Genomic DNA, 16,329 nt, shown 5'->3' with positions numbered 1-16,329 from the left:
ATTATGAACCCGGTCACCTTGTAGACACGCCACTGACAATAGGCAAGCGTGACGGTGTCTGTGGTATGCAACATGAGTCCATCCATCTTCTTGACATTGAAGTGATTCCTAGGCTAACTTTTAGATGGTCAAATCTTCGAAGTTGTCCATGTCTGTGATTTGGTCATTCCTCCTTTTTGGAGACTTTAAGACATTCCATTGGTGACCAATCATGTTGCACAGCATTTTTATTTTTATTTTTATTTTTTATTATTATTATTTTTTTCCAGTTTTGGGGATTGTACATATTGCCTTGTACCCTTTCAAAAATCAATCCAGAAAGAGGTTTCTTTTATGAAGCTTTTTCCAAAGAGGTGAGAAAGATGCCTTTTTATATCACTGTAGTGTTCTTGCAGCTTAGACGTTGGATTTATAAAAGAGAGATTTGTTTATATGGCTTGTGCTTATTACATGGTCTTGGCCAATCACCATGTGACGCATCAACGAAAAGCTGAATAAAGCTTTGCACATATCTGACACATTTGTTGATATGTTATATGGTGATTGGCTTGGGACCAATGGTCCCAAACTATGTAATAATTTTTCACAACTCTCTGGAAGTTCTTGTTAAATATCATGTTTTGGATATAGATGTCCATGGTCATGGTTTATTTTAGGGCTTGTGGAGGCATTTTGGATGCGTGTGTGTGTGAGAGGGAGAGAGACATGAGCCAGCAACTCCAGTCTCCAGTATAAGAGTTGAATGGTATGCTTGTTTGTTAATCAGCAATCTCAACTGACTTGACTTATCGGGGAATGAGGGTAATTTTATTATTATTTTTTTCAAAGTTGTCAATGAGAGTGTGATTGACCCAGGTTAACATGACCAATTATACTCGGATTGTTTCGGTAGTAAGTCACAAATTTTCAGTTTTTCTCTCCAATTTTTTTATTTAATTCATATTTTATTTCTATGTACTAAAAGATAGAAAATAGGATTTGAAACCTGAAATCTGCACATTCATAATTTTAGTTAATTGTGGACATATTTAAAATAAAAATGAAATAAACCTCAATTAACAGTTTGGGCCATCTGAAAAGTGCAGCGTAAGCCCTACAGCAGCAATGATGCCAACTATCTTCAATTCTACAAATTGGGATTGGGTTGGCATTCTGGCCGATTTTGTAGTCCATGGGCTTGGGACATTTGAAAACTTGAAATGCATCCTAGAGTATTATCATTATTATTACACCAAATCGTACATTTGAGGTGCTCCAATTCTTCACATATTTCACAAAAAATCGGTTGAACCGATTAACCGAATTGAACCAAACCCGACCGGTAGGTTTGGTTCAATTTTTTCACGATTCGACTTGGTTTCAATTTCAAAAATATAGAATTGTTTATAAACAGTTTAGTTATGATTTGAGGTTCTACAAAATTGAACCAAACCGTTTTATAAATTGTATATATAATTATATATTTTGTATTATATAAATAATAGAATAATAAGATTAGTTTTTTAACTACTCAATTTTATATCATAATATATTATAATAAATTACATTATATATATATATATATATATATATATATATATATTAGATTGAATTGTAAAAATTAAAAAAAAAAAAAAAAAAAAAAAAAACCCTTGAATTGTGGAACCAAACCGTGTTATTTTTAAACACAGTTTGGTTTGGTTATATTGGTTTCACAGTTTGGTTCGGTTCTAACTTTTATTGAAAAATTAGGAACGGTTTGGTTCCAAAATATTTTCAAATCAGTTCAATCCAAAATATTTTCAAATCAGTTCAATCCGACATGTGTGCATCCCTAGCGTAACGGGTGGACGCTAGCCATTTACCCAACATACCCATCCATTTTTACCCATTTCACTTCTCATCCAGATCCGATGTGGGACAAGTATTCCTTATAATATTTTTTTTCTATCTGAACTCGCAACGCCCTCGTTGCGGTTGGGCCACCCTGTCTACCTGGATGGGTTCACCTGAATGCTTCTGGGCCGGGGCGCTTGCTCATTTACCCAACATACCCACCCATTTTTACCCATTTCACTTCTCATCCAAATTCGATGTGAAATAAATATCCCTTATAACATTCTTCTCCACCCAAACTCACAACATCCTCATTGTGGTTGGACTACCCTGCCCTTGGAAGCTTTCGAGCTTGGTGCTTGGTATGACATCGAATTAAAAACTGCGTATGATTCTGATACTAACTGTAATGGATGGACGTTTGTCCATTTATTCAAAAGTTTAAGCTATTAGGTAGTATTATGTACCCATCCATTTATACTCACTTCATTTTTCATTCAGATTTAATGTGGGACAAATACCCCTTGTAACACCTAGTTACTTTTGTAATATGAGAGATTATACCATTGGGTTAATGACCCATTAATAGTGTAAAACCAATAAATAAGAATTTGAAGGGAATGGATTCTCATTTTCCTTGGTCCATTAAGAACTGCAATTTATTGGTCTAGGATTCTCATTTTCCTTGGTCCATTAATAACTGCAATTTATTGGTCTAAAGGTATCCTAATTTATTTTATACCGGCAATAAAAATCAGTTATGTATCCAAATTTTCATTTTTTTTCTTCTTAAATTGCTTATCTGTATAAAACTTGTTATCCCCTAACAAATATAACTCTCAAAATGCTGTTGAAAAAAGATGATTATGGTAGATGATTATGGTAGACAACATGATGTGTCGATATAATTGTTTAATTAATATTTGTTGAGTTAAGCTCAAATTCTCAGAAAAAAAAAAAAAAATTAAACCAAGTACAATATAATTTGACCAATAGCTCTTTGCAGCTTATGGAAACCTCTTATTTCAAATGCAAATAAAAAAATCATCCATTAATAATTGATCTCAAACTAGGATTAATAAAAAAGAAAATAAGGAGCTCAAACCACTCTTGATGTTCAAGTAACATTGCTTATTCAACCCGAATTAATCAGTTTCTTAAATGTGATGAAAATAAATATTGTTCTATGTTTGTTTTTTTATTTAGTAAAAGGCATCATCCAGTAAAATGTCTTAATGACTCATGATTTTTTATTTTTATTTTTTTTCCGAATATAAAAAGTTAGACAAATATTTCTTCATAATTCATGATTGATAAAGGCTTTTTTGCTAAGTAGCTCAAATAAAAATATCATTGTTTTGGTTAATTAAAATTTTAAATATATTTAAAGATCATTACTCTCTGTGATTTATACTAATGGTCAAATAATAAGGTATGCAATGAATGATTGATTATTGGAGTCTATTTGGAGTTGATGTTGGAATAAAAATAGTTTTTTTATTAATAAAATTGTCAAAAAATTGATGTCAGTAATAAGCATGTTACATATTTGGTGACACAATATAATAAATACTTTTCATAATTAAATTATTTTTTAATTTATTTGGTAACAATTTTTTTTTTAAACCCTTCTATTGTTAATTTACAATAATATTGTTTAATATGATGTTATTATTTTTTATAATAATAACTTTATTAAGAAAGGAGTGTAATTATCTTTATTAAAATTAAAAAGGGCAAAATTATATAATTAAAAAAAGTTATCTAAAATATTCAATCTCTATTTAAAATATCAAAATTCTAACTTAATTCAAAACGCTCTATTAAACTAAATTTGGTAATCATTAAAAACACTTTATAATGGTTACTAAGTACATCTAAATGTAATTGTTCAAAATAAAAATAAATTTGATAACTATTAAAAGCATTTATAGTTACCAAGTCTATCTAAATACAATTTTTTTAAAATACAGTTGAGAGCTAAGTTATATAAAGCATAAGCAGGTGCGGAAGAGTGAGCACAGAATCGCTTTGTTTGGTAAAAAAAATATATTTATCTTTGTTTGGTAAAAAAAATATATTTATCTTTGTTTGGTAAAAAATATATTTATTATATAGATTTATTATCCCAAAAAAACGTAAAATATTGTATTTAATGTGAATTATTAATTTCGAATTAAATACGAGGATGTAGCGGGGTGGGGTCCATCACATTGTCCACACTCTCCTCGTTACACCGACTCAGTCGGTTGTTTTATACTGACTGCTTCCTTTTTCCCGCTCTCCTTCTAACTTCCCCCCTCTCTATATATACATATATATTATATAAGGCGGCTTCTCTAGGGTTGGAGTTTGCAAACCTACTTGGCAGAACAATTAGGGTTCACATTCTTCGCTGTATTTTTATATCTATTAATTTAGGGTTTTATACACGTTTCATGATCTAGGGCTTTATACACGTTTCATGATCTAGGGTTATATATATATACACTCATTGGAGCAGGATGGCTTCAATGGAGAAGATCTCGGCTGATCTGAAGCTCGTGGATTCGAAGAAAGAAAACCTCCGTGAAGCCTTCGAGCATTCACTCTTTCTGCTCACAATGCAGTGGAAGGATTTAGAGGAATACTTCGATTTAACTCGAAAATCGATAGAACAACGGTTCGATGAACTCGAGTCGAAAGAGAAGAATTTCAATTCAGTTCAACTGTCGTTGAAAGAGCGTTCTGAAGAGCATAATTCAATCCAAAAATCAATCGAAGAAAGGCTCAAAGAACTTGGGTTGAAAGAGGAAAAGTTGAATTTTACCAGATTGTCGGTTGAAGAACGGTCTAAGGAACTGGATTCTGTACAGGAATTGATCAATGAAAGCTTGAACGAGCTTGGAATCAAAGAGAAGGAATTGGGTTCGGTACAGAAATTGATTGATCAACGTGTTGAAGAGTTCGAATTAAAAGAGAAGCAATTCGAGAAACGCCATAAAGATCTTGAATTGAAAGAGAAGCAATTTGATTTAATCCAGAAGTCAATTGAGAATCGTTTCAAAGAGCTCGAAAGGAAGGAGAAACTATACCAAGAGCGTGCCAAACAGCTGGGCCTGAAAGAGAAACAATGCGAAGAGCTCTCAAAATCTCTGGAATTGAAAGAGAAACAATGCGTTCTTAGTGCTAAAGTAAAAGTTGAAGAACCAGAATATACGCCTGTCGACAATGCAATATATTATTCTTCTTCTGCAAATATTCGATTTTGCATTACCATGGATGGCAAGACTTTGCAAATTTTCCTGAATGAGCACTTGAATGAGCATGATTCCATGCGAGACGAAGTTTATGCTGCTCTTAGAATGTCATCAGACCCTGCAAAGCTTGTGTTGGATGCAATGCAAGGGTTTTATCCTCCATTTTTAAAGAAGGGAGATAAGGAGTTTGAGGGAAGCGTTGTTAGGAGGAGTTGCACCCTTTTGTTGGCGCAGTTGATGAGAGCTTTGCCATTTATCACACCCCCTGTGAGAGAGGAAGCTACCAAACTTGCAGTTGACTGGAAAGCAAAAATGAAAGTAGACAGTGAGAACTCTTTGGTGGTAGTGGGTTTTTTGCAGCTTGTAGCAACTTATGGTCTGATTTCTAGTTTCGATAGGGATGAGATTTTAAAGCTTTTTGAAGCTATTGCTCAGCATAGAGAGGCCCCTGCATTATGTCAGGCTCTTGGTTTTGCTGACAAGGTCCCTGGTAAGCTTTCTAAAAAATAGGTTCCATATATCTTCTTTTCTCTATAGATCTCTCTGTCTGATATATTAATATTCTATATTTGATTCACGGAGTGTCTTCTTTTTCCATTTCTTGAAAATCAGATTGTGAGTTCTCTAGGTTGTGGTAAGCTCCTCATTTAGTAGGCTAGAATTAGTATTTTATATTGTTTGTGGGTATATGTGTTTTATGTGCTATCTGAGCGAGTAGCAATGTCTAGGTGTGAAACATGTACAAAAAAACAATTAGAAATATGCATATCATTAGAAATATTCACATGTGACAAACTGGAACTGAAACATGCGTATCATTGAGTCTTGATTATGTACTAGTGGTTTAAAAAATGTGCGACTGGGTAAACCGATTTCTCCATGTAACCTAATACCGCAATTGGAAATCCTGCTTGTAGCTAAACTGATGAAAACAGGTTAACACAATAAAATAATTTTATTACTTCTAACCAGAACTTCATAGTCATGAATGGTGAGTGCTGCACAAGTTTGCTTTTGGAATGTCATTATAGTTTTTGGTGTGCAAATCTATTGTCGATTTTATTTACTTTATTTTTTGTTTGGAAATTGTGGCAGCTTGATGAAATCTACCTTTTTTTACATGTGACAGATCTCATCCAAAATTTTATAAAAAAGAAGCAGCACCTTGTGGCTCTTAGACATATTTGTGCATTTGAGCTTGTTGACAAGTTCCCACCAGTACCCCTCTTGAGAGAATACTTGAAGTACTGTGGAAAGATGGCTTACAAATCGCATAATGTGCAGGTATGTTACCCTGTATGTTGCTAATGTTGATATTACTTCCAAATTCAAGATCCAACTAACATCATGTGTGTATCTAATTGAAATATTGCTTGCAGAATAGGGCCATAGAAGAAAGGGTGGCTGCTGTAATAAGAGGCATTGTTGGTCACGACCTTGAAATCAAATACTCAATTAGCAACCTCGAGGAATGCATTGAACACCTTATAATGCTGAAGGACGGAAACTTATGTATTGTGCCAGCAAGTGAAAATAAACTTACATCGTCCATAACTGACCCCATCTCTACTAAAGCCCTCAATGACGCCCCTATTCTCCCGAAGATTACTGCCCCCACTCTCGCCCCTGTCACCACTATGGCCTTAATCCTTGCCAAAATGGATGGAAAGAGATTGCAAATTTTCTTGAACGAGCATTTGGCAGAGCATGAATTATTGCGCAACGATGTTTCTACTGCTCTTCAAATGTCCGTCAACTCGGCAAAACTTGTTTTGGATGCAATGCGAGGATTTTATCCTCCACATTTGAAGAAGGGAAATATGGATTTTGAGGCATGTATTTGTAGGAGGAGTTGCATGCTTTTGTTAGAGCAATTGATGAGACTCTCACCTCAGATTACTCCTAAAGTGAAAGAAGCAGCAATGAAACTCGCAATTGAATGGAAAGAGAAGATGAGATCAGAAACTGAGATATTGGGTTTTCTTCAAATTGTAGGTGCCTACAGAGGGGCCTCTGCTTTTGATGTAGATGAACTATCAATTCTTTTTGGGACTGTTGTGCACCTAAGACATGCCCCTGAATTATGTCAAGTCCTTGGTTTCTCAGAAAACATCCCTGGTAAGTTTTATAAATTGGAGTTCCTGTGACAACCTGTTTATTTACCTCTTAATCACCATAGAGCTCTCTCTCTCTCTCTCTCTCACACACACACGTGCACACATGCGTCGTGAATCCGATTGTTGGTATAATTTGTTACATTATATCATGAAATCTCCACCATTTTTATGTGTTGGAAATTTTCTTTATGTTCTTATTATTTTGAGTTATTGCGCCTACTCATTTCTTAATGGCCTAGTTTGAATTCGTAGCAATTCACAATTTTCTTTGTCTAGACAAGTTTGCAATTGTAAAGCTATTGAATACGTACATTTTATTAGTAGTAATGATAATATTATTTTTGGCGAGGGGAGTGGATCCCGCACTAGGGTCAGGCTTGTAAATAGATTGGATTTGGACCAGGTCATTTTGATCCGATCAGAATCCAATAAGAGTTTTATCCAATCCATGGATTATTTGATCCATTAAGGATGTAACTTTTTGTTAAAAAAATGTAATGTCAAAAGAGATTAGCAAACAATGATTAGGAAAAAAAAGATCTGGAGAAGAAAAATAAAATATAAACAAATAAAAGAGAAGAAAATTACGAATTTGAGTTTTTATTAAAGAAAAAAATAATAAAGGGAGGCAAAATAGAGTGAGGGAAGAAGAAAATAATGATAAAAAAACAACTTGTCTTGGATGCTGGCTTATACTGAATCAATCATACTTTTCTTTATGCCATTGAAAGGGATTATCGGCTAACGACACCTAGTGGTTGCCAAGGCCTGTTGACTGAATAAGAGTTTGTTATTTTGCAACTCATTCTTATTGTCACATAGATTTTCGTTTATACACTTGTTATTATCATTCTTTATAGGCCGATTAGATAATCCATTATTCTTTTTGCACCTTACCAATATCTTTATACACATACTCAAATGTTAATTAGCGTGTTTATTGGTATGTGATTTTATGCAATAATGCAGAATTGCAGTTTCTTTTGGCCATCGTGACCTCCTGTAGACATCCAATTTTCAATTTTGAAGATCTTTTTCTTTTTGTTTTCCTCAACTCTTTGGTGTTCTATATCCAAATGAAACTGGAAAATCTATATTGTTGGTTATCTTTGATTCATAAAAATCCTTGCTCATTTGAGAAAACTGCATGCAATTTTCTCCTTGTAAATGTCCTTAGCTAATGGAATATAGAATTTGATGCTCCTAATGTACTCGTTATTGTTATTTATGGCTTAGTGATTATTTGTTAAATTGTACCTTCTTAGTTGGCGATGTCCTTCATTCACAAGAAGAGGTTGACCAGTGTTCATCTGAAAATTCGCTGTTAAACAACAAAGTTAATTCTTCATCTGTGGGTCCTCAAGTTGATAAATCTTTATGCACCAATATGGAAAGAAAAGAAGTTTGCAGTTCTATTCGATGTTCACTGGATCCAGCAAAGCTAGTTTTGGATGCTTTGCAAGGTTGTTATTATTCAGGCTTGAAGAAAAATAGGTGCCCCGGGCGGATTGTCGGGAGGAGTAGTGTTATTTTCTTAGAGCAATTAATGAGAGTCTCACCCGAAATTAAGCCTCATGTCCAAGAAGAAGCAATGAATTTTGCAGTTGCTTGGAAAGCAGGCATTGTGAAGAGCGAGAAAGCTTTAAAGGCCTTAATTTTTTTGCAGTTAGTAGCCATCTATAATTTGGTCTCTTCATTTAGTTCAGACGAGCTTCTTGGTTTTCTTGGAGAAGTTGGCTGGCATGGGCAGGCCATTAATTTATTTCCAGCCCTTGAATTGGTGGATAAGATCCCTGGTTTGTTCTCTCTCTCTCTCTCTCTCTCTCTCTCTCAAGTTAATTCAAGCTCTGTGGTGTGATGACTTGACCTGATTTACATGTTTAGCAGTTTTATTTTTCATTAAAATCTTTAACCTTCAGCTTGGATTTTCATATATATATTTAAATTTTATGCATTTTTACTAGGAAGATTTTGTGCCTTTTAGCCTCCTAGAAAGGTAGGGATATCCAGACATGTTTGTAGATTGTAAAGCTTCTTTAATGCTTTTAGTTGTTTGTTATCACGTTAGGGTGATCTTTATCTTTGGACGTTGTATTTTAATGCCTTGGGAAGCTGTATTGCTGCACTTTTGATCTATAAAATATGGCTGGTAGTAGTCTTTAGGTATCATTGCTATCTTATTTTTATAAATACCCTTTGCTTATCTTGATTATATTTTGCTTCTTTTATGGGAAGATTTTGGGACTAGATATTTTTCTATGTGCTAGAGCTTGTCAGCTGAATCACGTTTTCCTGCTTTTGTACTTATCTTAAATGTTTTTTTAATTCTATAGCTTCCTCTCAAACCTCCAATTTGGCATTGACTCCTCTACTCCCATTTATTAGAACAATATTATCGTCAGATAACATATACCATAAATTCTCATCTTAAATGTGTCTTGTCAACTGATCCTTAACCAAGATAAAAAGGTATGGGCCCAATGTTGATCCTTGATGCAAGCCTATAGTAATTAGAAATTCACCTGTTTCTCCTAGAGTCGTTCTAACTATAGTCACGCGGCCATCATACATGTCCTTTATTGTGTCAATATTTTCCTTTGTGATTCTTTTCTTTTCTCAAACCATCCAGACCCAGTCAGTTCAGCAGAGCAAGTGGAGTCCAGATGACTCAACGCCTAGCTGAGGTGAGGCCCCACATGTGCCCCACACGCCGTCAGGTGTGTGTGGGCTTGCACGGCTTGCTGTATCCATGTCGTGTCTGTATCCTAGTTTTTTAAGATTAGACTTGTCGGCATATGTGTTGTGTTCTCTCTCTCTTAAGTTGGTATTAAGATGACTATAATTTCTTCTTCCTCAGCGAATTTTATTTTTTATTTTTTAAAAATGATTTAATATATTTCCTTCATGCATCCTGAGCAGTTTTGTTGTTCTGTCATCTGTGTACATTAGGATCTCAATGTTGCACTAATGATATAGTATTTTTGGAATGACAGACTAGCCGGAAAAATGTACAAAGAATCAAATAAATAAATGACTTGAAGCCTAATAATTTTATGTATATTACCTTATCTTAGTTTGTTGATTCTAATGCATTTCATTTCCTTTGATATTTTACTTTATTAAATTATTTGGAGGAGGGGAGGGTAAAGTGAACATAGAAGATGATATTAGAAGCAGGAAACTGAATTAGAACTATGCGTCAAAAGAGGAAAAGAATTAGAATAAAAGCACGATATTGAACAGTAAAAACTTATAAACTCAATAGGAACATTACGAGAAACAATGGTGGGAAAAGGGAAATGTGCAAAGAACCTGAACAGTGAATGGACTTCATTTAATTATTACAGTAATTATTGAAAGCTTTTTCTCAGACGTTCAATTTATTTGTCCTAAAAACATTTAATTTCAGTAGGAGAATCAAATCTTACACTGATAGTTTACGGAAATGGAAATGTAAAACTTTATGGGAACTGGAGGCTTCAGCAAAAAAATTGGGACAGAAGTGATGGAAGTTGGTTTATGCCTTATGGTTGATACTTCAAAGAGAGACATTATGAGAAACAAGCACAGATATTCTGACAAATAACTTTACACGTGTTCCTGTAATAATTATAAATAATCTCTTAGTCATTTGGTTATCCCCAGGATGTGCTTAAGAATATCGTACAGAAAATATAATAATAATATCTTACTTAAATATGTCAACAGTTCTCAGAAGTTCAGAATTTTTTTTCCTTCCATGGTCAAATTCTTTTCAATATGTATATGAAAGATTTTCTAGGAAACAGAAAGCGAGTTGCATATTTGTTGATTGATTTTAGAAATGGGCTTCTCTTGGAGACCATTTTCATCTCCTTCTGGGAAGAACATATTCTGTATCTATGCTCTTGCTTCTCTGTATCACTTCTTTGCATTGAAGTTTTGCCTCAAGAGCTGTTCTAATGCTATCACTGTCATTGAGTTTAGGCCGTAACTACATTAAGCAATTTGCAGTCTAAGCCTTCTCTGGGCAGTTTGACGGAATTTGCAATTTTTTTTTTTAATGCAGATTTTATCCAACAACTTATAAAAAAGGAGCAGCGGCTTGCAGCTATCAAGTATATTTGTGCATATGGCCTTGTTGACAAGTTCCCGCCAGTACCTCTCCTGAAAGCCCACTTGACCTATTCAGAGGAGATTGCCAATAAAACATGCAAGAAGGGGAACAATTCTCTTAAAGCACAGGTATGTTTGTATTGCTTTTAAGTATCTACTACCATGATCCAACTGCCATTCTGTGTTTATATGTTGTGAAACTCGCTTACAGGATAGGGCGATAAAGCAAGAAGTAGATGCTATCAGAGCTGTAATCAAATGCATTACAGATCACGGGCTTGAATCTGAGTTCTCACCCGAAAACATTAAAACACGCCTTGAACAGCTGGAAAGGAAGATTGCAGACCGGAGAATCGTTGTGACACACCCTGCATCTGAGGCTCAACCTCGAGAGCAAGCTGGGAAAAAAATTACTACACCAACCCCTGCCCCTTCATCTGAGGCTCAACTGCAGAAGGAAGCTGGGATTAAATGTAATTCCTCAACCCCTGCCCCTTCATCTGTTGCTCAACCGCAAAAGCACGCTGGGAAGAAATGTAAGGCTCTACTGCAAAAGAAAGCTGGAATTAAATGTACTGCCCCAACTCCTGTCCCTGCCCCTTCATCTGAGGTTCAACCGAAAAAGGAAGCTGGGATTAAATGGAATTCCTCAACCCCTGCCCCTTCATCTGCAGCTCAACAGCAAAAGCAAGCTGGGAAAAAATGTAGTACCCCTGCATCTGAGGCCAAAGCACAAGAGAAAGCTGGGAAAAAACGTATTGCACCAACCCCTGACACTGCCTCCAAGACTCAACTGCAACATCAGCGAGCAAAAAAATGCCGTCGGACAGCTAAATCAACCGCAGCAGCCTCAATGGCTCCTGTAGGAACTGCTTATCCCATCCACTCAGCACAGCCTCCTCCTCAAATCCCGACATGCTTTTCTTCAGAACAAGCTACACTTTATTTAGGGCCACCTGCTGAATACTGTAGCCCAGCCTGCCCAGGGGTATCCACTCCAAATACCTCGAGTATGAGCCATTTAAGTTGGCAGTATGGATTCGATGCCCCTGCTAACAGGGGCTCCATGCCACTTGGTTCGGCTGGTTACCACTTGGCACAGCCTCCTTCTCAAGTCCCGACATGCTGCACTTCAGAACAAGCTGCACCTTATCTAGGGCCACCTGCTAAATACTGTAGCCCAGGGGTATCCACTCCAAATACCTCAAGTGTGAGCCATTTAAATTGGCAGGATGGGTTGGATGCTCCTTTTAACGGGGGCTCCATGCTACTTGGTTCAGCTGGTTACCACTTTGGCTCTGCTTCATCATTTGGGGCCCCAAGTACGCATCAGTTGTATCATCCATGGCACTATCCCCAACCATCATGAACCCGGTCACCTCGGAGACGACACACCAATGGAATGTCTTAAACTCTCCAAAAAGGAGGAATGACCAAATCACAGAGATTGACAGCCTTCCAAGATTTGGCCATCTAAAATTTAGCCTAGGAAGCACTTCAATGACAGGAAGATGGATGCATTCAGGTAGCAAGCGTGACAGTGTCTATGGTATGATACCTGAATGCATCCATCTTCCTGTCATTGAAGTGATTCCTAGGCTAAATCTTGGAGGGTTATCAATCTCTGTGATTTGGTCATTCCTCCTTTTTTGGAGAGTTTAAGACATTCCCATTGTGACCAATCATATTGTACAGATTATTATTATTATTTTTATATATTTTTGTACAGTGTTGGTGATTACCCTGTAAAGAGGTTTTTTTTGGATGTTTTCCAAAAAGGTGTAAAAGATGCCTTTCTATATGACGACATTGTTGTTGCTGCTTAAAGGTTGAATTTATCACGTGAGCTTTGTTCATATGGTTTATGCTTATTATTCAAAATCACCGGTATGAAAAGAGTGACAGCTCTATGTATATTCTTGTAACACCTCTCGTGTTTTAGATTTAGGTCCATGGTCGTAGTTCTGTGGATTCTTTTTCAGGCTTGTGGAGGCATTTTGGATTCATTATACAACATTTCTCCTTATACATACATATATATAGACATTATTTATTTATTTATTTATTATTATTATTATTTACTTGGCTAGAAACATTTTTTTCCATTGACATGGTGTCGGGCCCTTGACATGATTAGATTGGGCCCTTTCAAACATCTCAGAATTTGGCAAATGTAGACATCACATCATACATGATAAAGGATTTTAAATTCCAACCTTTGAAAGGTGAGAGTCTCTCTCATTGGACTATTTCCTTGAACCCCAATTTTCTATTTAAAAGGTGAAAAAGTGAAACTAGTCTCCAAATTTTAGTGATTTATAATGATAATATCGTGGTTTTGGAACAGAAATGAAATCATTACTCAATGTATCATTTCTGTTAGAGACTATTGCAACGATAGCAAGAATTCCAATGGAGCTTGTAATATAAGAGTAGAATGGTATATGTTTATGATTATTTGTTTAGTTTACTTAGCAATCTTAATTTACAGGGTATGAAAGACTATACTCTTGTGATACTTTTTCACTATATAAAATAAAATAAGAGGTTGAGGATTCAAGTTCTCGTAGGAACAATATAAGGGTGTGAATCTTTTTGCCAAAAAAAAAAAAAGTCAATGAGAGTATGATTGATCCTAGTTAACGTAACCAATTATACTCGTTTTTTATTTTTATTTTTTTCGTTTTTGATGGTAAATCTGGAAAGAGGAAAAAATGGAATCTTTTATAAAGAAACGTCATTTTGGAAGAGAGGAGTGAAACAATCACAATTTTTCAGTTTCTCTTTATTTTTTATATGTTATTCATATTTTATTTCTGTCTACTAAATTATGGATGATAGGATTTGAATCTTGAAATTGGCACATTATTAATTATTTTAATGTGTACATCTTCCCAAAATAATAATAATAATAATAATTAAAAAATAATAATTCTAACAGTTTGGGCCGTCTGGCAATTGCAGCCGAAGTCCCAGTAGCAAAGGCCTGTAATCTTCGATTTTGTAAATTTGGATTGGGTTGGCTTGTAGTACATGGGCCACAGATAAATAGGCCCACCTTTGGTTTTACGATGTAGTTAAGGTTACGTGTGCTACAGTGAAAAAATAATAATAATAACATTAGCTGCAAGAGAATTGAAAAAAAAAAATAAAAAATGAAAGAATAGTATAAATATCATGTCTGGTTTATAAAGACAAAAATAATAATAGTAGATATATTGGGAGAATGAAAGAAAATAAACTATTTTAATATATTTACAAACATACTTTTTTAATTTAAAAGACAAATTTAAGAAGACAAGACACATATAAATCATAGAAATACTATAAAAATAAAAAATATTAATAAAAGGTCGGAAAAAACTAATTGGGTTTAGTGTACTTTGGATATGTAAACGCTTAATGTTAGCCCCTTGACGGTTGTCCAAGGGAAGACATGGGCATTTCAAGGCCATGCCATGTTTTGGGAATACTTTGGCTTTGGTTAGACAACCATAAGGATTGCTCAGGGGGTTGTCAACGTGCACAAGATGCTCAGCGTGCACACAAGATGCTTAAAAGGATGCTCGGCGTGCACTGGGGGTGCCCAGTGGCACTTTCGTAAATATGGCGAAAAGTGAAACTTGAAGTTTTGATTCGGGATCTTTATGGGAGGTACTTTGAGTCCATAGAAGCTGGTTGGCGCAGACGGCACTTAATTTGGATGTCGGGAAAGGCCTAAACGGCCATTATGACTCCTCAAGCATGAGTGATGTTTACTCCTGTTAGAGTGCTGGATTTCCTTAAGACTATATTAGGGGGGGTCTGTTGAGCACATCGGTTGGGCTATGGCATGGCTTGCTTAGAGGGCTTAGCCAACGTGCATGGGCACGTGTTGCACCACTCCAAGATGGTTGCACAAGTGAGGAGCATCCAAGATATTGAAGGGCAAACAAGTGGGCACCGACACGCGCGCTGGTGTGCAGCGGCGCGCGTGCGGGCGTGCAGGTGGGCGCGCGGGCTGGCGTCCAACCTAGTGTGCGCGAGCATCTAGCTCGGCGTGCGCATGGGCGTCCAGGTGGGTGTACAGCCACGGGCGCATGAGGGTTCAAACATGGCGCGCGAAGAAGGGCACTAGTGTGTGCGCCGGCGTGCACTTTGGTGTGCACCCGAGCGTGCGCACAGGCGTGTATGGCTTGGCACGCCGTGCACTCAGAGACATATATATATGGGTGCAGATTGATGGACTTGGCTTGGGCTAGGTTCACAAGGTTGACTCAGATGTGGCTAGAGCATGGACAACACAAAGTCATGGCTTGCGGTTATAAGAGGTGGTGGCTTAGTGGGCTCGGTCGGTTGGGGGAAGTTACTAGCACTTTCCACTCATCATGGGAAGTGGGGGAGTGCTGAGTAACCTCCCAAGCATGTGGCACAATTCTGAGAGGACCAACACACAGGCGGTTAAGGGTGGTTTCTTCCACTATGCAGAATGTAACTTCTTGTGGTTATGTGGCATGAGCAGAACATGTCACCAAGTCTAGTAGTTGGGCTTGTCAACTGCATTATAGTGCTAGCACATTTAGAGGGTGCTAGCACGACCCTAGGTGGATGAGAGTGTCATCCATCATCTTAGTGGGCAGTTATAGGCGGTTTTGAGAGTGGCCTATATAATGCTAAGGTGGGCTTTGTAGAGGGGACAGAGAGGAGGGTGTGAGCCTTGGTTGTTCCTTGTACGAACTCATGTTCCTTTGTAATATGTTTAATATGAGCAAAGGTTGGGGCTTGTCCCTGTAAACCGTGTGTGCCTTCTTTACATTTCTATATTGTGTGTATTGTGTTGTTGTGTTGGCTGAAACTTGGTGGCCCTAAGTGCCATTACAGAGGCAAAAAATTCGTGGTGTAATTAAGCCCTGTAACAATTAATATGATGCAAAATATAATAATAATAATAATAATAATAATCAAGAAATTATGGTGAAGCATCTCATAGCATAGGCCATGTAATACTAAAAAAATATGGATAGTTACTTCGAGGAAGCCTACTTTCCTTGTAATAATAAAAAAATATTGCTAAAATCATAAAA

At 36.3% G+C, this 16,329-nt stretch overlaps 1 protein-coding gene across 1 annotated transcript; it reads left to right on the top strand.

Annotated features, from left to right (window-relative positions):
* Nucleotides 1–4,141: 4,141 nt before the first annotated feature.
* On the top strand, nt 4,142–13,405 carry LOC132299797 (FRIGIDA-like protein 5). The gene is made up of 6 exons (XM_059796619.1): nt 4,142–5,544; nt 6,184–6,338; nt 6,434–7,172; nt 8,437–8,967; nt 11,220–11,395; nt 11,478–13,405. Exons 1-6 carry the CDS (start codon nt 4,320–4,322, stop codon nt 12,633–12,635), a joined length of 3,984 nt encoding a protein of 1,327 aa, XP_059652602.1. The 5' UTR covers nt 4,142–4,319; the 3' UTR covers nt 12,636–13,405.
* The last annotated feature ends 2,924 nt before the right edge of the window (nt 13,406–16,329 follow it).

The sequence above is a fragment of the Cornus florida genome, unplaced genomic scaffold (genome assembly GCF_030987335.1).
Source record: "Cornus florida cultivar Cherokee Brave unplaced genomic scaffold, ASM3098733v1 CherokeeBrave_3.0.0_Hap2_Chr03, whole genome shotgun sequence".
Classification (NCBI taxonomy): Eukaryota; Viridiplantae; Streptophyta; class Magnoliopsida; order Cornales; family Cornaceae; genus Cornus; species Cornus florida.
This window is presented reverse-complemented; position numbering and strand designations above follow the sequence as displayed.

Bases quoted from the DNA above. Each gene is read 5' to 3' on its own strand.
- LOC132299797 (XM_059796619.1), top strand. From the start codon at position 4,320: ATGGCTTCAATGGAGAAGATCTCGGCTGATCTGAAGCTCGTGGATTCG. The intron at 6,339-6,433 runs GTATGTTACCCT...TATTGCTTGCAG, and splicing joins ACAAATCGCATAATGTGCAG to AATAGGGCCATAGAAGAAAG. The intron at 11,396-11,477 runs GTATGTTTGTAT...ACTCGCTTACAG, and splicing joins ACAATTCTCTTAAAGCACAG to GATAGGGCGATAAAGCAAGA.